This window comes from Glandiceps talaboti, chromosome 15, assembly GCF_964340395.1.
Source record: "Glandiceps talaboti chromosome 15, keGlaTala1.1, whole genome shotgun sequence".
In the NCBI taxonomy this organism is placed as follows: domain Eukaryota; kingdom Metazoa; phylum Hemichordata; class Enteropneusta; family Spengelidae; genus Glandiceps; species Glandiceps talaboti.
This window is the reverse complement of record NC_135563.1, coordinates 518,781-537,064: the sequence shown is the minus strand read 5'-3', so window position 1 is coordinate 537,064 and position 18,284 is coordinate 518,781. Positions and strand designations below refer to the sequence as shown.

Below are 18,284 nucleotides of genomic sequence, written 5' to 3'. Positions count from 1 at the left end.
GTACATGTAGTTTTGACTTTAATTGCAATTGTGAATTTAGTTTGCAGTCAATTTACCTAATACTGTGTCCCACATGATGAAATATTTTGCCATCCGTTAAAAACAATTCTCGCTTTTTCAAATTTGTGTTACGATCAAAGCAACCAAAATATGAATCATTGAATGTGTAAACATGTAACCTTTGGACTTCAAGCTTTGGGCTAGTATAGTAGTAATTGTGCAACGTGACACGTTAGTATTATGCAGCGAGTAAGTTTTTCTTTTTATATCCGATGGCGGTTTCATTTGCAAATTGTTTTAAAGTGGTGTTTCGAAATGCCGTCAGATTATTATTACAGTTTACACCATCATTTGAAGGTCTTCAGACTTTACTATATAGGCGTGGATGTATTCCCCATTTCCCTCGTAGAGGGCGTATCAAACCCCCTAGCTACACAGAAAACTTTCCAATGTTGGGATATTTAATTCGTGTGTAGTGTCTCCAACTATGAATGGATTTTTTTTTTGCGTGTGAAAAATAGTTTCTAGTGACTGCTTCAAGTTTTTTATGAAGTGTTTATATGCAAATTCAACTGACGTCCTAGCCTTTCCCGCTACCTTAAGATATAGAATAATTACCGAAAATAATTAATTATGCAAATTATTCACCAAATCTTTAAGCGAAATCAACAACTTTTATAGGAGATATGCACTCTGTTATGTTTAATTAATGTACTAAATTGTATTGAAATTCAAGTATGCAGTCTTATATATCTTAATTATCGAAAATCATTAAAATTATTAACACTGTAAGGTACATCAACAACTTTATAGGGCATATAAAGTTTGTTATGTTTAATGTATGAAGTAAATTATATTGAAATTGAAGCATGCAGTCTTAAGATATAGAATAATTACCGAAAATAATTAATTATGCAAATTATTCACCAAATCTTTAAGCGAAATCAACAACTTTTATAGGAGATATGCACTCTGTTATGTTTAATGAATGTACTAAATTGTATTGAAATTGAAGTATGCAGTCTTAAGATATAGCCTACTTACCGAAAACCATTACTTATGCAAATTATTCATTAACACTGTAAGGTACATCAACTAACTTTATAGGACATACAAAATTTCTTATGGTTAATGTATGTACTGAATTGTAATGAAAATGAAGTACTAATTACCAAGAATCATTAATTATGCAAATTATTCATTAACACTGAAAGGTACATCAACAAGCTTTACAGGTCATATGCGATTGTTATGATTAACGTGTAAACTGAATTAAATTGAAATTGAAGTATTATTACCTAAGTACCAAAAATCATTAATTATGCAAATAAATTCATTAACACTGTAAGGTACATATTCAATAAACTTGATAGGACATACGTGTTTTCTTATGGTTAACGTATGTACTAGATTATACTGAATTTGAGTATGCATTCTTATGATATAGCCTAATTACCAAATATAATTAATTATGCAAATTATTCATTAACGCTGTAAGGTACATCAACAAATTTTACAGGACATATGTATGTTGTTATGTTTAACGAATATACTAAATTATATTGAAATTGAAGTATGCAGTCTTAAGATATTGCTTAATTAGTTGATTTCATTGATATGCAAATTTCCCTAATTAACATGAACAGATCTCGCTCAAAAACTACTCAGGTCTAGCCATTACCCCAAACATTATAGGTACTAAATGTCATTATAATTGAGCTAGCTGTTTTTAAGAAAGTGGTGACACAGACAGACAGACACACACACACACACACACACACACACACACACACACACACACATCCCCCTTTTAATACCTCCCATACCCTTACAGAAGGTAAAAAAGCTTTTTAAAACTGCTAAATGACCTCGTATCGCAAGTGTAACAAAACATTAAATGAAATATGCCATTTTACAGCACAAAGTCTGGACTACAATCTCATGACTACTTTTCTTCCATATATAGTAAGGCTCTTTAGTTAAAGAACTTTGACCTCGACTGGTACATACATTTATAGTAATGGCTGCTGCAAGAATCACTGATCGGCAACTTTGAGGTGGCGATTTTGCCACCAATTTTGATCGTACGAAATCAAAACTCCATAAATGAACCACATTTAACAAGTCATTGTGAATGACATAGTCCCAGCTATAATTGGGTTTTAAGGAATTATCACTACTCTGATCACGCAACAACATTTGTGAACCTAAAACAAACAGACTTAGATATGTTGTGTGTGCTTGTTGGACATGGAATATGCCTCCAACAATAAAGGATTGGTTGGGTATGGGGGATCATATCACGATGAAAATGGAGTCTGAGTTATGGCTTTGGACATGGAAAATTCACAAACAAAATGGCTGCCAGGCAGCCATATTGGATCGTATCACGACGAAAATGGATATGCACATGTATGTCATAGAACGCTGTCCTAATACCAACTTTGAATGAGATCTGTTCAAGCATGTCTTAGTAATTGCTTTGGACATGGAAAATTCACAAACAAAATGGCTGCCAGGCAGCCATATTGGATCGTATCATGACGAAAATGGATATGCACATGTATGTCATAGAACACTGTCCTAATATCAACTTTAAATGAGATCTGTTCAAGCATGTCTGAGTTATGGCTTTGGACATGAAAATTCGCAAACAAAATGGCTGCCAGGCAGCCATATTGGATCGTATCACGACGAAAATGGATATGCACATGTATGTAATAGAACACTGTCCTAATACCAACTTTGAATGAGATCTGTTTAAGCATGTCTGAGTTATGGCTTTGGACATGAAAATTCACAAACAAAATGGCTGCTAGGCGGCCATATTGGATCGTATCATGACAAGAATGAATATGCACATGTATGTCATAGAACACTGTCCTAATACCAACTTTGAATGAGATCTGTTAAAGCATGTCTGAGTTATGGCTTTAGACAGGGAAAATTCACAAACAAAATGGTTGCTAGGCGGCCATATTGGATCGTATCATAAAACAAATTGACGTGCATATGCATATATGCCATAGCATGTTGCCCCTGTACCAAGTTTGAAAAAAAACGGTCCAGGCATCTCCAAGAAACGGCTGCGGACGGACGGACGGACAGATGGAACCCAATCCATAAGTCCCCGTTCCGGACTTCGTCCGCGGGGACTAAAAATGACGTAATTTTAGAATGATTATTATCGTTTATATTTAAGACTGATGGTGTCAAAATCGTCAACATACGCTAGTAACTTTGTAAGTTCAGATCGGAATATAATACACACAGTGTAATGTACCATTCTGTAGAAGGGGTGTACTGTTCGGATTTGTGCTGAAGTCTGCAACCTGTTTCACTTGTCGTTGAGGGTGCATGATGCGTAGAATTACATTTGCTTGTTGTCAGCCGTCAATGGTGTCTTTTCAAAAGTGGCACTTTACTTAAGTCTCTTGGACTGATTTCCAATATGGGATCGGTCACAATGGTCATTAACATATTTCATTTTTTTTAATTAAAAAAAATCATCAAAAATAGAAAAGATATGCTGACATGAAATTAACAAATCTGAGCTACCCTCTGCGTATCAACATACCAGATATCAAAGCAATCTGATGAGTAGCATTTGAGAAGATGAAAATATCATTTTTGAAAAAATTGTAAAAAATTGAAAAGGGCACAAATCAACTTGGCATGAACAAATCTGAATAGTCTTCCCCCAAGGATCATGCAGAACAAATATCAAAGTATTCTGACTGTCGGTTTTGGAGAAGAAGATGAAAATAGACAAAGTTGACATGTACGACAGACACCGCCGGAAAATCAACCTTGCCCTTCAGCTCCTGTCAGCTGTAATAATGATATGGATGTAGGCACTTGAATGGAGTTGTCAAGTATTATACCTCCAAATTTATGAATGCAAATTGAGAAATTTAAGACAATTATGGCTGCCATTCTCAGCTATATATGATGCAGTGACAAAACAAAGTGACGGGCATATGTTTCACATACATGTAGTATATTAGGTTTGTGCCAGGTTTGGTTGAAATCAGTTAGTAAATCTCAGAGATGTGATTAGGCTGCAGAAATTCAAAATTATGTTTGACGTCAGCGCGCGCCTACGTAAATCCGAAAATTCACGAATACAAACAAATATGTAAATGAGGTCAAATGGGGTCATATGACATCACATATCTGTTCGGCTCAGCATCTTCCGAGTCCTCGTGCATATGTCGTGGTCGAGTGGTAAAATCTAGAGGCTAGGACGTGTTGTCTATTGATTTATTTTGGGGTGTCTGTGGGTAAATGGAGGAAGATGGCAAAAGACGTCCACAAAACAACGGGAATACGCGAAATTATAACTTGCCGAGTGACACAGAACAAGAAGGTCGCAATGGATTGGTACGCATTCGAAGTCAGTTCATCCGATAACTTCGCTGCACTATACAAAGGGCTGGTTCTCGCTAGTCACAACAAACATGGTCCATTCAAAACAAAAATTGCAAAAAATGGCAGAACGTCTTGTTTCCTGTTACAGTCAGAAAAAAGTGGTGAAAGTGAGAAGATAGGGGTGAGTCCGGGGTTGACTATTGCAAATACGTGTGATAGGTTCCAAAAGTATTACATTCTTTTCGATGTTCAATTGATGAAGACAATAATAACAACACTGATGATGTACAACCTCAGAATGCCTTTTCCGTAACCCCGGGTTCCGTAATGATTGAAGCTCATTGCCCCAGCAGAAAGGGACGGGTAATTGATGCAGCAAACATCAACTTCAGACTGAGTGGTGAAACAGTTAGAGCTGTGGTGTCCTGCATAGATTGCAAAAAGCCCAGGTAAGGCATATAGTACATTTGATATTATCCACTGTACATTAGATATCACTTTTCCCAATTGTAGTCTCCTCCAAACTATACAATGTAGTAAATACTGTGCAGTGTGAATGAAGGGAAGAGAAAGGACAGAACCCAGTACATTGGGGACATTTACAGTCTTGTTATGTGTATTTTCTATGTGTATGTAGTATATGTTATACCAGTATATATGTCAAAAATAATACAAATATGAATTTCTCTGTTTTCTATTTCTCTTTGATAGGTGTATTTATTCTGCAAAGAAGCTTTATTCACAGCAAAAACAACAACTCAGTCAGGCACTCCTAGATGTTTGTCGTTATACCTGTGGTGGGTTACTAGTACAATCAGGGCATCCTCTCTATGGGACATGTGTAGTGAGCCAGAATCAGAGTTGTTGCAGTGAAATCTCAACACATTACTACTCATCCAAACTCATCAGCCTACCAGATGTCTGTTACAGCTGTGGTGATGAACATGTTTTCCCTGTGACTGAGGAAATGAAAGCTACATACCAGACAGTCCATCCAGTGTGTGTCACTTGTAAGGCCAACTCTGTGAAAGAGCGTGTAAGAAATAAAGCCGAAAAGAGAGAATTTGCCCAGTTCTGACTGTTTGTGGTTGTCACACCCATTCTCCATTAATGTGTTTGATACATGGAGTTCACAAACTTGTTTTGACTATGGCACCTGAAGTACAATTGTACCTTGCATGTTGTGCAGTATAAATATGCACATTAAACCATAGACAGTGGAGGGGAGACTCCACTGTCTATGATTAAACCAGTATTGTTCGTTGCTAGTTTATTCCAACTGTTAATTTTTTTGCCAGGAAATTTTTGACTGTTGTCATGACACTGCACCATGCATGTTGTGTAGTACAGATGGACTTCATCAAAATGACATTTTAACTTTCAAGGTGTTTGGCAGAAGGCCAGTATATCTTATTGTAAGTTTGTCCAAACTGGTTCAATAAAATGTTGTTCAACTTATATGCTTGAGTATATTATTTCAATGAAATTGTCTGTTGTACACACAACCTTTGTATATACATGACACTGTAAACATCTGATGTATGAAATCTGCTTAAAAGCGAAAGATAAGGGCTTTCTATTATGGATATTTGCTTTCAATTTTCTTATATTATCTCATTTTCATATTTTGGAATATATAATTAGTTTGTTTTGTAACCCCCCCCCCCCCCCCCCCCCCCCCTCCTAGGTTTTAGGGTCTTGGGGTGATGTCAAACATAATTTTGAATTTGCGCAGCCTTAGTAAGAACATGAAAATAAGTAAACAATGCTTACATGACACATTGGCAAGTAAATTCACATATTTTTTGCAAAATAAATAAACATGAATATTTAATCATCATAGCTACCATTTTTTTTAGCTCATAAAGTTATTTTTAATGGTCTCTTATCAACGAATGAAAAAATTCAAGGCGATTGTAATTCATGGTATCATTGTTAACTATCTAGGGGTATACAGCTTCATTTACCTTATTCGAATCATCCAGCTCACTTAGTTTAACTCTAAGTTCTGCTTCAAGACTGCATATCTTAGCAGCAAGTCTATCCTTCTCATGTTCAAGCTCTAAAGCTTTCCTTTTTAGACGACTCTCAGAGGCTGTCATTTTCTTTAGTTTCTGTTTCAATATAAAAATACATATTATAAATTACTTGGAGAAAATTTCTTCTTTTATACAGAAAAATAGTGCCAATGGCATTTTAGCACAACTGTACACTTTTTAAAACTGTTTACCCACATGCTGATCAATGCTAGGTATTTGCTGAATGACTATCCAGTTGCCTATGCAACCCTGTTGTTATCTTTGCAATATATGCGATCATTTGGCTGTTGCTATGGGCATGGTCTTGTTGCTAGACATATTTGCATACATTTTTTGAATATTCGTTCAGTTGTCTATGAATCCCTGATGTTATCTTTGCAATGTACATGGTCATATGGCTGTTCCTATGGGCGTGGTCTTGTTGCTATATTTGCATGGATTTTTTAAAATTGTATTCATTTGTCTTATCCTTATCAGTTCAGTTGTGCTAAAAAAACATGCCTTCCAAGTGAAATATTGAGATTTTACTGCTCAAATTTGCATAAATGTGCACATTTTTTATTCTTTTAACAAAGATTAGATAGAAAGAAACAACACTGAGTAAAAATATTTGCACAATGCCATTTCCCTCGTTCTGACCAAGTATGATACATTTTGTGAGCAATGAATGTATCATGGGAAAATTCAATACAGCAGCCATATGAAATCCTTTGAAAACTTGCTTTATTACTTTGTGTTTCCTTTTTCATTTATGTTCTGTATACTTAATGTCCAATAGTAATTCAATAATTGTGTTAGGGTATTTTAGGTGTTCACCACTCAAAATTCATTCTATTGAACCAGATTGCTGCTGACTGAATTCCAAAAGACAAGCAAAGGTCCTCATAGTGTACATCAGATTTCAGAACATGTTGCTAGAAGATGGTCCTGTAGGCATCTTGCGTTATATGTTGCAAAGCAACTTTTTATGGACAATTTGATGGTGAATGAAAAATGCCCTCAAAGTGAAATGGTGAAATTTTACTACTCAAAATTAGCATACAATTCCATTCTTGCATACACATTTTACTGACGCATCATTAGAAATGAAATAAAAAAATATATTTCTTGAAAAATAGAGCAATGGTGTTGTAGCACAACTGTACACTTTTAAAAAATGTTTACCCACATGCTGAGCCATGCTCGGTATAGGTGTTCATTTACTGAATGACTATCCAGGTGCCTATCCAACCATGTTGTTATCTTCGCAATATACGCCATCATTTGGCTGTTGCTATGGGCATGGTCTTGTTGCTAGGCACATTTGCATACCTTTTTTGAATGTTTATTCACTTATCTATGAATCCCTGATGTTATCTTTGCAATATACATGACCATATGGCTGTTGCTATGGGTGTGGTCTTGTTGCTAGGTATATTTGCATACACTTTTTGAATTTTTGTTCACTTGTTCAAGAATCCCTGTTGCTATATTTGTGTAATACACCATTGTTTGGGTGTTGCTGTGGACGTGGTCAAGGTTGCTTGGGGTATTTGCGTACATTTTTTGAATGTTGACTCACTTGCCAATCAGATGATGTTGTTATTTGATCAAAAAATACTGTCATTTAGTTGTTGCTAAGGGCATGGTTATGTTGCTAGGGCCAATTGTATCAAAATATTCTGAAGAAAATCTGCAGAAACATCTCACCAAATTTCAGTCTCACTGAGCAAGTACTTTTTGAGATATAAGTTTTGACTGAAATTCACATTTTTACACCAAATTTGCATATCACTGATGAGATCATTATATGCTTGATATTTCTTCATCTATACACCCACAGATGCATCCTCATTAAATTTCAGCCCAATCTGCTTAGTAGTTTTGACATTAAAGATTTTTGACGAAAAAGACAAATTTTTAGCCCTAATTTGTATATCACTGATAGGATCATTATGTCACGAATAATTCTTAATTTAAATACCCCTAAGAATGTTCTCACCAAATTTCAGACTGCACTGTACAATATTTTACCCACAACTTTCTCTGATTTGTACTGTTGGACATCATCTTGAAGTCGGCCAAATCTCACCTGTGTACAGGATTCTGTAAGAATATTTTTGCTATTTTCAAAACGTAGAATTGACACTGATGAGTTTCTGAATACATATTTTCATTGATTCGGGTATCAATGTTTTATTGCAGAAGGAGTAGCAATTTTAGAAATTTGTCAACAGATTTTCTTGAAAAACATGCAAAATATTTTCTACAAAACTAAGGAAAATATATGTACCTGTTATGTGTTTGCCAAAGATATATTAATTTGAATACGTATGACAAAATATATTTTCATACTAAAACTCATCATACATACTGTCTACCCAAGTTAGTGATACTTTGACATTGAAAAGTGTTTTATTCACAGTACATGTTTCATTTACTTGTTAGCACATTTTATGCAAAATTTAGAACTTTATTTTTGATTCCCAAACTTACTTTTGTTACATATTGATTAAAGTGGCCATATGGATGAGGATTGGGTATTTATTTTGGATTTTTAATTTATAAACCAATTTTATCATGGCTTCCTACTTGTGAATTCAATGTGAAACAACATATGCAAAGTCCTTCTTTGTAACTCAATCAATTGTAAAACACTAATAAATGTGTGAAATATTTGTTATTGTACGTACAATAACAATTTTTTACACAAATTTTAGCTTTTTGTAATGTATTGAGTTACCAACACAGACTTGGTCTATGTTGTTTCACATTGATTTCTCAAGCAGGAAGCCATGATAAAATTGTTTTATAAATTAAAACCCCAAAATAAATACCAAATCCTAATCCATATGGCCACTTTAAACGTAATTACTATGCTCAAAATGTTGACAAATATGGGTTATTAAAGAAGTTATAAAATAAGAAACTTCCAAGCATACAAATCAGAGAGAGTTGTGGGTAAGATATTGTACAGTGTTGACCGATCCACCCATTAGTTTTTGAGTTTAAGTTTTTTGACCCACATTTTTTGATCCAAAAATGGCTCCAAGTCAGCTAAATTGCACCATATCCCAAAGCAAACTGACAGGCATATGTAAGTCATAGTTCACTATCAATTTAAAGAGTTTGAAAGAAATCGGTCAATGAAAAATGATTCCAGAGGCACACACGCAAGGATGAACGAACACATGGACGAGATGGAGCCCACTCTATATGTCCTGGACTACATCCGGTGGGGTTAAAAATAATTTCTAGTTTTGTTTATCTTTTTCTAATGTAATGTAATGACCAGTTTCTAATATGTTAAGTTAAAAAAAAAAACCATAAGAGAACTTAAGATGTAGACAGATGTGAAATGATATTTCATATATATCATACTCAACATAAATTAGGACTATTTGCTACAATCACATGCATTTTTTTGTACAAGTTTAAAAATTAAGTGCTTGATAATTGTTCTTTCCAAATAATTACAGGTGTTGGAAATTATGAACAACAATAATACTGTAATGCTATCTTTAATAATTGAAGTACTATACATGTATTATTATACTCATAAGAGAAATATCTATTTCCAAGGCAAGCACCTACATTAAATTGACTCTCTAAACTCAAACTGATAATCGTTGACATGGTACGACAAGCAGCAAGTTTAGAGTCTCATTTCCTATCTCAATTCATGTTGCTATTTTCAATTTTCAAGAAAAGATTCTCCTGCAAGAAAATTCAGACAAGTGACCTATTGGTCAGAATAGCTCTGCTGTTTTTTTTGTTCTTCTTTGTTTTGTTTTTGTAACATGTAGAAGTGGTTCTGCTGTTTAGCTCTTCCACTATGCAATTTTGTTTTAGCAAAGTAATCAGTGGTTAGTGGTTTCATGTGATGACTCACACACACTATAGAACACATTTCACACAGAAAGTTGGTAAAATATTGTACTTTTATAATATAGTCACCATTTCACAAAAATTCTATTTTACCCCTAATTTGCATATTAATAACCCAATTAACTTGTCTTGAACAAACTTACATCTGCTTATCTCAAGACACCTACACAACACAAATTTCAACTCAATTGGCCAAGTAGTTTTTGAAAAGATTTTAATTTAAAGCATTTTTACCAAAAATTCCATTTGTAGAAATAATTTGCATATCAATGACACAATCAACTTGTCCTGAAGAAACTTATATCTGCTCATCCCAAGACACCTACACAACAAATTTCAACTCAATTGGCCCAGTAGTTTGGAGAGGAAGATTTTTGAAGCATTTTAATGAAAATTACTATTTTTAGACCTAATTTGCATATTAATGACCCAGTCAATTTGTCTTGAACAAACATATCTGCTCATCCCAAGACACATACACAACAAATTTCAAGTCAATTGGCCAAGTGAAGATTTTTGAAGCATTTTTACCAAAAATTGTATTTTTAGACCTAATTTGCATAAAAATGACCCAATCAACTAGTCTTGAACAAACTTATATCTGCTCATCAAATGACACCTACACAACAAATTTCAGGTTAATTGACCCAGTAGTTTTGGAAGTTGACGGATGGAAGACAGACACTGACTGAGAATCAACCTAACCCTATCAGCTATCGCTGACAGTGGAGCTAACAAGCGACCTATCGGTCAGAATAGCTCCGCTGTTTTTTTATTTTTTTTATTTTTTTTTATTTTGGTGACATGTAGAAGTGGTTCAGTTCTTCAGCTCTTTACTATGCAGTTTTGTTTTAGCGATGCAATAAAGTGGTTAGTGGTTTCATATGATGTCTCACTATAAAACACATTTTACACAGAAGTTGGTAATGTATTGTACTTTTATACCATAGTCACCATTTTATAACAAAAATCTACTGTTATGAAAAATTGCACAAAGTCTCAGGGAAAAAATGACTGGGAAATGCACACAAGAAAAAGAAGAAGAAAAGAGGATTTTGAGGTTGGTTATAAATAATTCCAGTGTCTTACAGCTTTAACCCTGGAAAATTTTAATGATGAATGAAATAAACTAGGGATCTAAAATAATTTTGAGGCAATTTGAATTTCAATTTTCTAACAAATTTACCAAGTCAACAACATTCAACTTGTACTAGTTGTAGTAGATATATATATATAGGGAAGAAATGTATTAATCGCCATCTTAGTTTCCGTAAGGTGACAATCCCCAAGTACCCGAAAGAGAGTCATTCTCAGCCAACAGGGTTCGACACTGGAGTAAAAGTCACTATCCCACAGGACTAGAAAAATTGATAACGTAGTAGTCCTGCAAAAAATTTGGTGGTCCTATCTTTAAGTGCTTTCGCTTGTTCACTTAGGCTCTTCATCTCTCTTAGTTTTTGCTCTACTTCTAATTCACTTTTCCAAACCCCATATTTATTTCAAACACTGTTGTAATTGAACTGTCTATTTCGTTGTAGTTGTTTGTGCATCATCAACTCCTTACTGTAATTTTATTCTCTTTTTTATGTTTTGGAGCTTCTTCTCTTTTTTTGTTGCTTTCTGTGAGTAGTTTGTCTTAATTGGGGGGGGGGGGGGAGTAATAAGATGTTATGTGGTCTTATTTCTAGCTTAAATACTTCATAACATTTCTGGTACACATTGATCTAACTATTGCATTTTTAAAAGACAAAAAATTACCTTCCCATAGAGCAAGTCTTTATAGTGTTGTCCTTAGTGCATATTAGAATGTATTTACAACATAAAAATAAATAAATTTGAAGGTTACCAGCAGTTACAGCAAAATTTTGTTACTAATTACATGTACAAGTCACTTCGTCTATTTTCGTGTCTATGTACTTCCGGGTTGACATAAACGTTAAACGTGATACAGTCGGCCCTATAATTCTAAGAAATGACAAAACCGTTCGCAAAATAAAGTTCAGGATTTTAATTTTTTAAACTGAATATCAATATCCACTACACATTCAATAACTGGTTTCGCGTATTTAGAAATGTGCCCCAAAACATGAACACGGAACACGGAACACGGAATCGTCTACACGGCACTAAAAATCCTACCTGAGGATGGGGCTAGTGTTACTAAGTTAGCAGTTTCATTGTAGGCTGTAAGTTGTACCGGTAAAAAAAACGATCATCACATCATGTAGGAAGTACAAAAACATAGAACACGTTGTTTTCTTGCTGAATAAACTCACTGAAATAACAACACGGTCAAATTGCGTCTTCGATTTTGACAGCCACCATTGTTATGATTGAGCTTCACTAGTTCCGTTGAACGTGGCCGGGCGAACGCCGACATCCAATTTGTACAGCGTTTTTACAAAGGGAGCTCGTCAATAACCTACCGAATAATTAACTCAGAAACGAAGTTTAAATACTAACTGATCTAAGAATTACTGTTCAGAAAGACTACGCATCCGTACATAAATACGAATTCATGCGACAAAGATTTCAACTTTACTATTTACTTGTTACAGTGTAGAGGACTTATTATACACATATCATCGTACAACTAATTTTATTGGCTATAATATTAGCTACATTTGAAAGGTCGCACTTGATTGGCTCATCGTTCGCTATTCCCGTTTTCAAGAGACACCCCGCCAGAATAAAGTGCCACGTAGTACAGCAATGGCGCGAGATCGTCTGTTGGGTGACTTTCCCACCGGGTGTGCTTTTCGAAAACTACACAACACATGCTTTTATGACACGGAATCATAGAAAATCTACCCCGTTTCCAAACTAATCGTAATTTTATCGCGAATAGACAACCGGAGTTGGTCAAAATAGCAAATTAAAAATCAAATGAATTTTACTATGACCGTGAATTCATCATATAGCCGGTGGTTTGAATTCTGAGCTCCCTGATATACCTATCGAAAAGACACTATCCCGTCGGACTACCTACAATGGGCATTTTAGTAACCTTTACTGGTACATGGTCCTTACAGAAAGTTACTAGACTCGCGGGATAGCGAACCAGCGTGTATGTCGAACCCTTGCCATACGTTACAGCATAGACCCTCCTGGTTACAGTGGTAACACTCGTTCATGTTCGATTACCTTTCATAAAGAAAACAAAACGAAATGGTTGAAGTGATCTTTTTTTTAATTTCTTTTCATCACAACAACAAAATCTGCGCGATCAAAAGTGTTGTAAACTAAACCAGAAAGAATTATCGGGCTGGCTAAACTTCCCGATGAACTGGAGTAAGGTCCAAGTCCAAGTAAGCCCCGATAGTACGTGAGAAAATCGTCTCAAACTAGCGATACAACTTTCAAAATATAACTTGACATGTCTTCATTTGTTAGAGTTATACAATTCAAGACGGGGTTTCACTCGAAAACAACAATTCTGTGAATAATGACACTGAACGCAGCGATTTCTCGGACGATGTTACCACTGCACTGTAACGTATGGCTGACAACGACTTGCTTCTGGGTTAGTCCCTCGTGCATCCGGGTACTTTGGATTTACGTGCATTACCACATCGGCAATTTTGACGCTGTAATTTTGCCACCAATATTGATCGTACAAAAACAAAACTCCATAAATGAACCACAAAGTACTTTCCCTTTCAAAATGTGGTAATTTTAGAAAGAGTATTATCGTTTTTATTGACGACTGACTCTGTCAAAAACACTTCAGTTCAGGCATGCAAGACTTCTCACAATGATCATGAGCTATGAGGTGCATATACTGGAATGAACCATTCTGTAGGAGGGGTGGTGTGTGAATTGGATTTGAAGTTTACAAACCTTTTTCAAACAAATATTTGTCATTTGGGCGCACAATGCGTAGAATTAAGACTATAGCACATATTACATTGCTTGTTTGACGTCAATAGTGTCTTTTGAAAAGTTGCACTTTACCTAAAGTCTCGCGGACTGATTTCCAATGGCGTCGGTCATTATACTCATTAACATATTCATTTTTTTTTCAAATTTCAAAAAAAAAATCATAAAAAATAGAAGAGAAGACTTGAAACTAACAAATCTAAGTAAGCTACCCCCTGTGCATCAACACACCAGATATCAAAGCAATCTGACTTAAAGTTTATGAGGAGTTGATGAAAATGTCATTTTTGGAAAAAAAATCATAAAAAATTGAAAATGGCACAGATCAACTTGGCATGAACAAATCTGAATAGCCTCCCCCCAGGGAACATGCACACCAAATATCGAAGAATTCCGACTGTCACTTTCGGAGTAGATAGTGAAAATATAAAAGTTTGACGGACACCTATGATTCACTCTACTCTCTATACCTCAATACCCACCTATACCTAAAGCTACGCTTTCAGCTTTCGCTGACAGCGGAGCTAATAAAAGAGAGTAATTTATCCTTTAAACAAAAAACTAATATTGTGAGGGATATATGAGATTTAATTTTGAGATATTTGTTTTCCCATAAAATTTGATACGCTATTTTGGATATGTTTTTAAATCCAATAAACAATATTTAACTTTTCTGGGTTTTTCTACTAGGAGCACTCATAAAATACCTTTTTTTAAATAATTTATTTACTTTTGAACATATTTCTACAGAACATAGAGGAAAAACTGCATATAGAACAAAAAATTAATTTGCCTAGAATTCAAGTTCAAAATGGCTGCCGTGTTGAATTTTCACTTGATGCTTTACTCTCGAAAGTATTTTAATTGGTCAAAATTGGGTAAAAGCATTTTCAAGGTTTCAGAAAGTGTTTTACATATTAAAGATGTTTCTTTTCTATCTAATATTTGCAGGAAGTCTAATTTACATAAATTATATGCTATTTTTAAGTGTTTTTCATTGAAACCATACTCCCTAAATTTTCAACAACTAATTCTTATTCTAAATTCTTATGACAAACCATTGGCTGCCATTTCGTCATTATTGTGAAGATTGAGAAACAAAGTGTGCTAGCTATATATGCAATCTGATTAAAATCCGATGTTGATGTTGGCTAATTATTCATTGCTATTTTACCTTCGTTATTTTGCCTGAATTGACCTTCGTGGTACATGTTTACGTTTTTATCCTGATCGCCTCCTCTGCATCTTAACTGGCACCCATGCCACACAGCCAATCAGGTTGTGTCTTACTTGTCATGGGCATATGCATTGAATATAAACAAACAACATGGCGTTACTTGTGCACACAGGCAACTGACAACGTACAAAGTATTTCAACTGTAAAAACATTCAGTGATTGCATTGCTATATATTTACGGTAATTAAAGAATTCTTGTTTAGATGTACCTCTATGCATTTCTACATGTTACTGTTAGCTACATTGGAACACGTTTCCCAGGTAGTGTTCATATTTGTCTCAGCGAACACGTACGCATTCTCTGTAGTACGCTTCTCCTCGAACGTACGATTCATAGAAATATTTGCCACAGTTGTGTTATATGAACTCAGAAAAGGGGAAATTTAAGAAATAATTTCTAAAAAAACCTTATCGTGAAAATTTTGGTTGCTTCGCATTGCATTGCATTGCGTACACTATAAACTGTCTTCAGTAAGACGCAACCTGATTGGCTGTGTGGCTCACTGAGCAGAACGGTGTGGGCATGGGCGCCAGCTCAGATTAATGAAATAAGTGACACAGACACAGGGTTGGGATAAACGAGGTGAGTGTAACCTCAAACAGGCGTCGTAACAACCTGTCTCCAGATGCCAATCGCACGATCAAGAAGCATCTGGAGGAGGATGCGTGGTACCTGAATGAGGCCGTCACGCCGAGGGTCAAGGTCTTTATGACCCTGACGTGATAGGGCAGCGTGGTACCACTGTGGAACCCACATGCACTGTAGTGACAACCCCCTTTCTATATTGTAATCAAGCCGTAGTAAAATTGACAGAATGAACTCCAAAGGAGAGGGTGGATGGGAGCAAAGTGATGTGCTCGTGCTAGCTGCCAGAACAGAATGAATGGAGTAGCAGAATATTAAGTGACAGACAACAGAAGGTCATAGGTCTGGGAATGCTAGTGTTGTGCAATCCTCTTGAGAAATGCTGACAGGGATGGTGGAGGAAGAGCAGAAAGGTCACTACTTCATTAACCCTGATTATGTAATACATAATCAGTCATGTAGAGGCGATCAGGATAAAAACGTAAACATGTACCATGAAGGTCAATTCAGGCAAAATAACGAAGGTAAAATAGCAATGAATGATTAGCCGACATCTACATCGGATCTTTATCAGATTGCATATATAGCTAGCTATATGGTGCAGGGATTACTTATCTACACTTACCAAATCTACAATATTGGTGGAGTGATTAGTTATCTAAACTTACCAAACCTACCATATTGGTGGCGTTATTAGTTATCTAAACTTACCAAATCTACCATAATGGTGGCGTGATTAGTTATCTAAACTTACCAAATCTACCATGATGGTGGCGTTATTAGTTATCTAAACTTACCAAATCTACAATATTGGTGGCGTTATTAGTTATCTAAACTTACCAAATCTACCATAATGGTGCAGGGATTACTTGTCTAAACTTACCAAATCTACCATAAGGGTGCAGGGATTACTTGTCTAAACTTACCAAATCTACCATAATGGTGCAGGGATTACTTGTCTAAACTTACCAAATCTACCATAATGGTGCAGGGATTACTTGTCTAAACTTACCAAATCTACCATAATGGTGCAGGGATTACTTATCTAAACTTACCAAATCTACCATAATGGTGCAGGGATTACTTGTCTAAACTTACCAAATCTGCCATAATGGTGCAGGGATTACTTGTCTAAACTTACCAAATCTGCAATGTCAAGCATTGCTCTTGCCCCAAGCAATGTCTTCTTGTCCTCTGATGTTAATCTATCATCCTCCTGCAATCAATGAAACAGAGGAGAAGCATTAATTTATTCATTTATTATTTAATGTACTGGCTGGATTGTATAGGCAAACAGATATGAAAACTGTATTTCACACGGTTTTATGGTTGTTATATCAATAATCAAAGTGTTAAACTCTGAACATAAGTACCAATATATAGACAATATAGATATAAGAGAAGTACCAATATACAGACAATGTACCGGGTAGATATACAGATGTATCAATATATAGACAATGTAGATATGAGAAGTACCAATATATAGACAATATAGACATACAGATGTATCAATATATAGACAATGTAGATATGAGAAGTACCAATATATAGACAATATAGACATACAGATGTATCAATATATAGACAATGTAGATATTATAGAAGTACCAATATATATAGAGAGTAGAGCTTTAACAGAAGTAACGATGTATAGAAAATGTACAATCTACTTTTTGAGAAAACGTAGACTGTAACGCAATCCGGTTCAGCCCTATCAGGTTGTAAAGTGTCACACAAATCTTACAGAATAATCTGAACTATGCACATATTGACCACAAAAGTACCATATTTGATGTCTTTGATCAGATTTTAAATGAACAGTTCTGTCCTACTTAAGAAGGGCAAATATAGATGTATCTTGTGAAATTGTTTTGGTTTACTACATCTACAATTCACTTTTCCACTTCTCTGCCAACCATATGTTATAATATGGTTATACCTGGTTTGTATGATATGTCTACTCTATGCATGAATACAGAATAAAAGAATTCATTTCATCATGAATCAATGACTTTGTATAGACATAGGCTGGGCTGCACAACATATCCTAAATTAACTTCAATGTCTGAAAATTGAAAATCCCTAAAATTCTGTCAATCGTACTTACATGTATAGCAAATGGACAAGTGTATGACTCGTCAACAGAATTGAATGGCGTTTTGAAATGCAAACATAAATATAGCTTTCAGGCTTTCCAAAAACCATTTAAATTATACATAAACATACATTATACATTTAAAACATACATGTACAGTCATGTAGTTTACATGCTTTCAAACAATTAATCTATGAAAACAAGGTG

General features: G+C 35.1%; 1 protein-coding gene across 8 annotated transcripts in view; it reads right to left on the bottom strand.

Annotated features, from left to right (window-relative positions):
- LOC144446976 (uncharacterized) overlaps positions 1–18,284 on the bottom strand; it is a 334,721-nt gene that overhangs the window by 144,672 nt on the left and 171,765 nt on the right. For all 8 annotated transcript variants that reach the window (XM_078136846.1, XM_078136848.1, XM_078136850.1 and 5 more), the window contains 2 exons: positions 17,121–17,195; positions 6,339–6,485 (listed from right to left, as the gene is read on the bottom strand). In XM_078136846.1, coding sequence (XP_077992972.1) covers positions 6,339–6,485; positions 17,121–17,195 — 222 coding nt within the window. The remainder of the gene's footprint in view (positions 1–6,338; positions 6,486–17,120; positions 17,196–18,284) is intronic.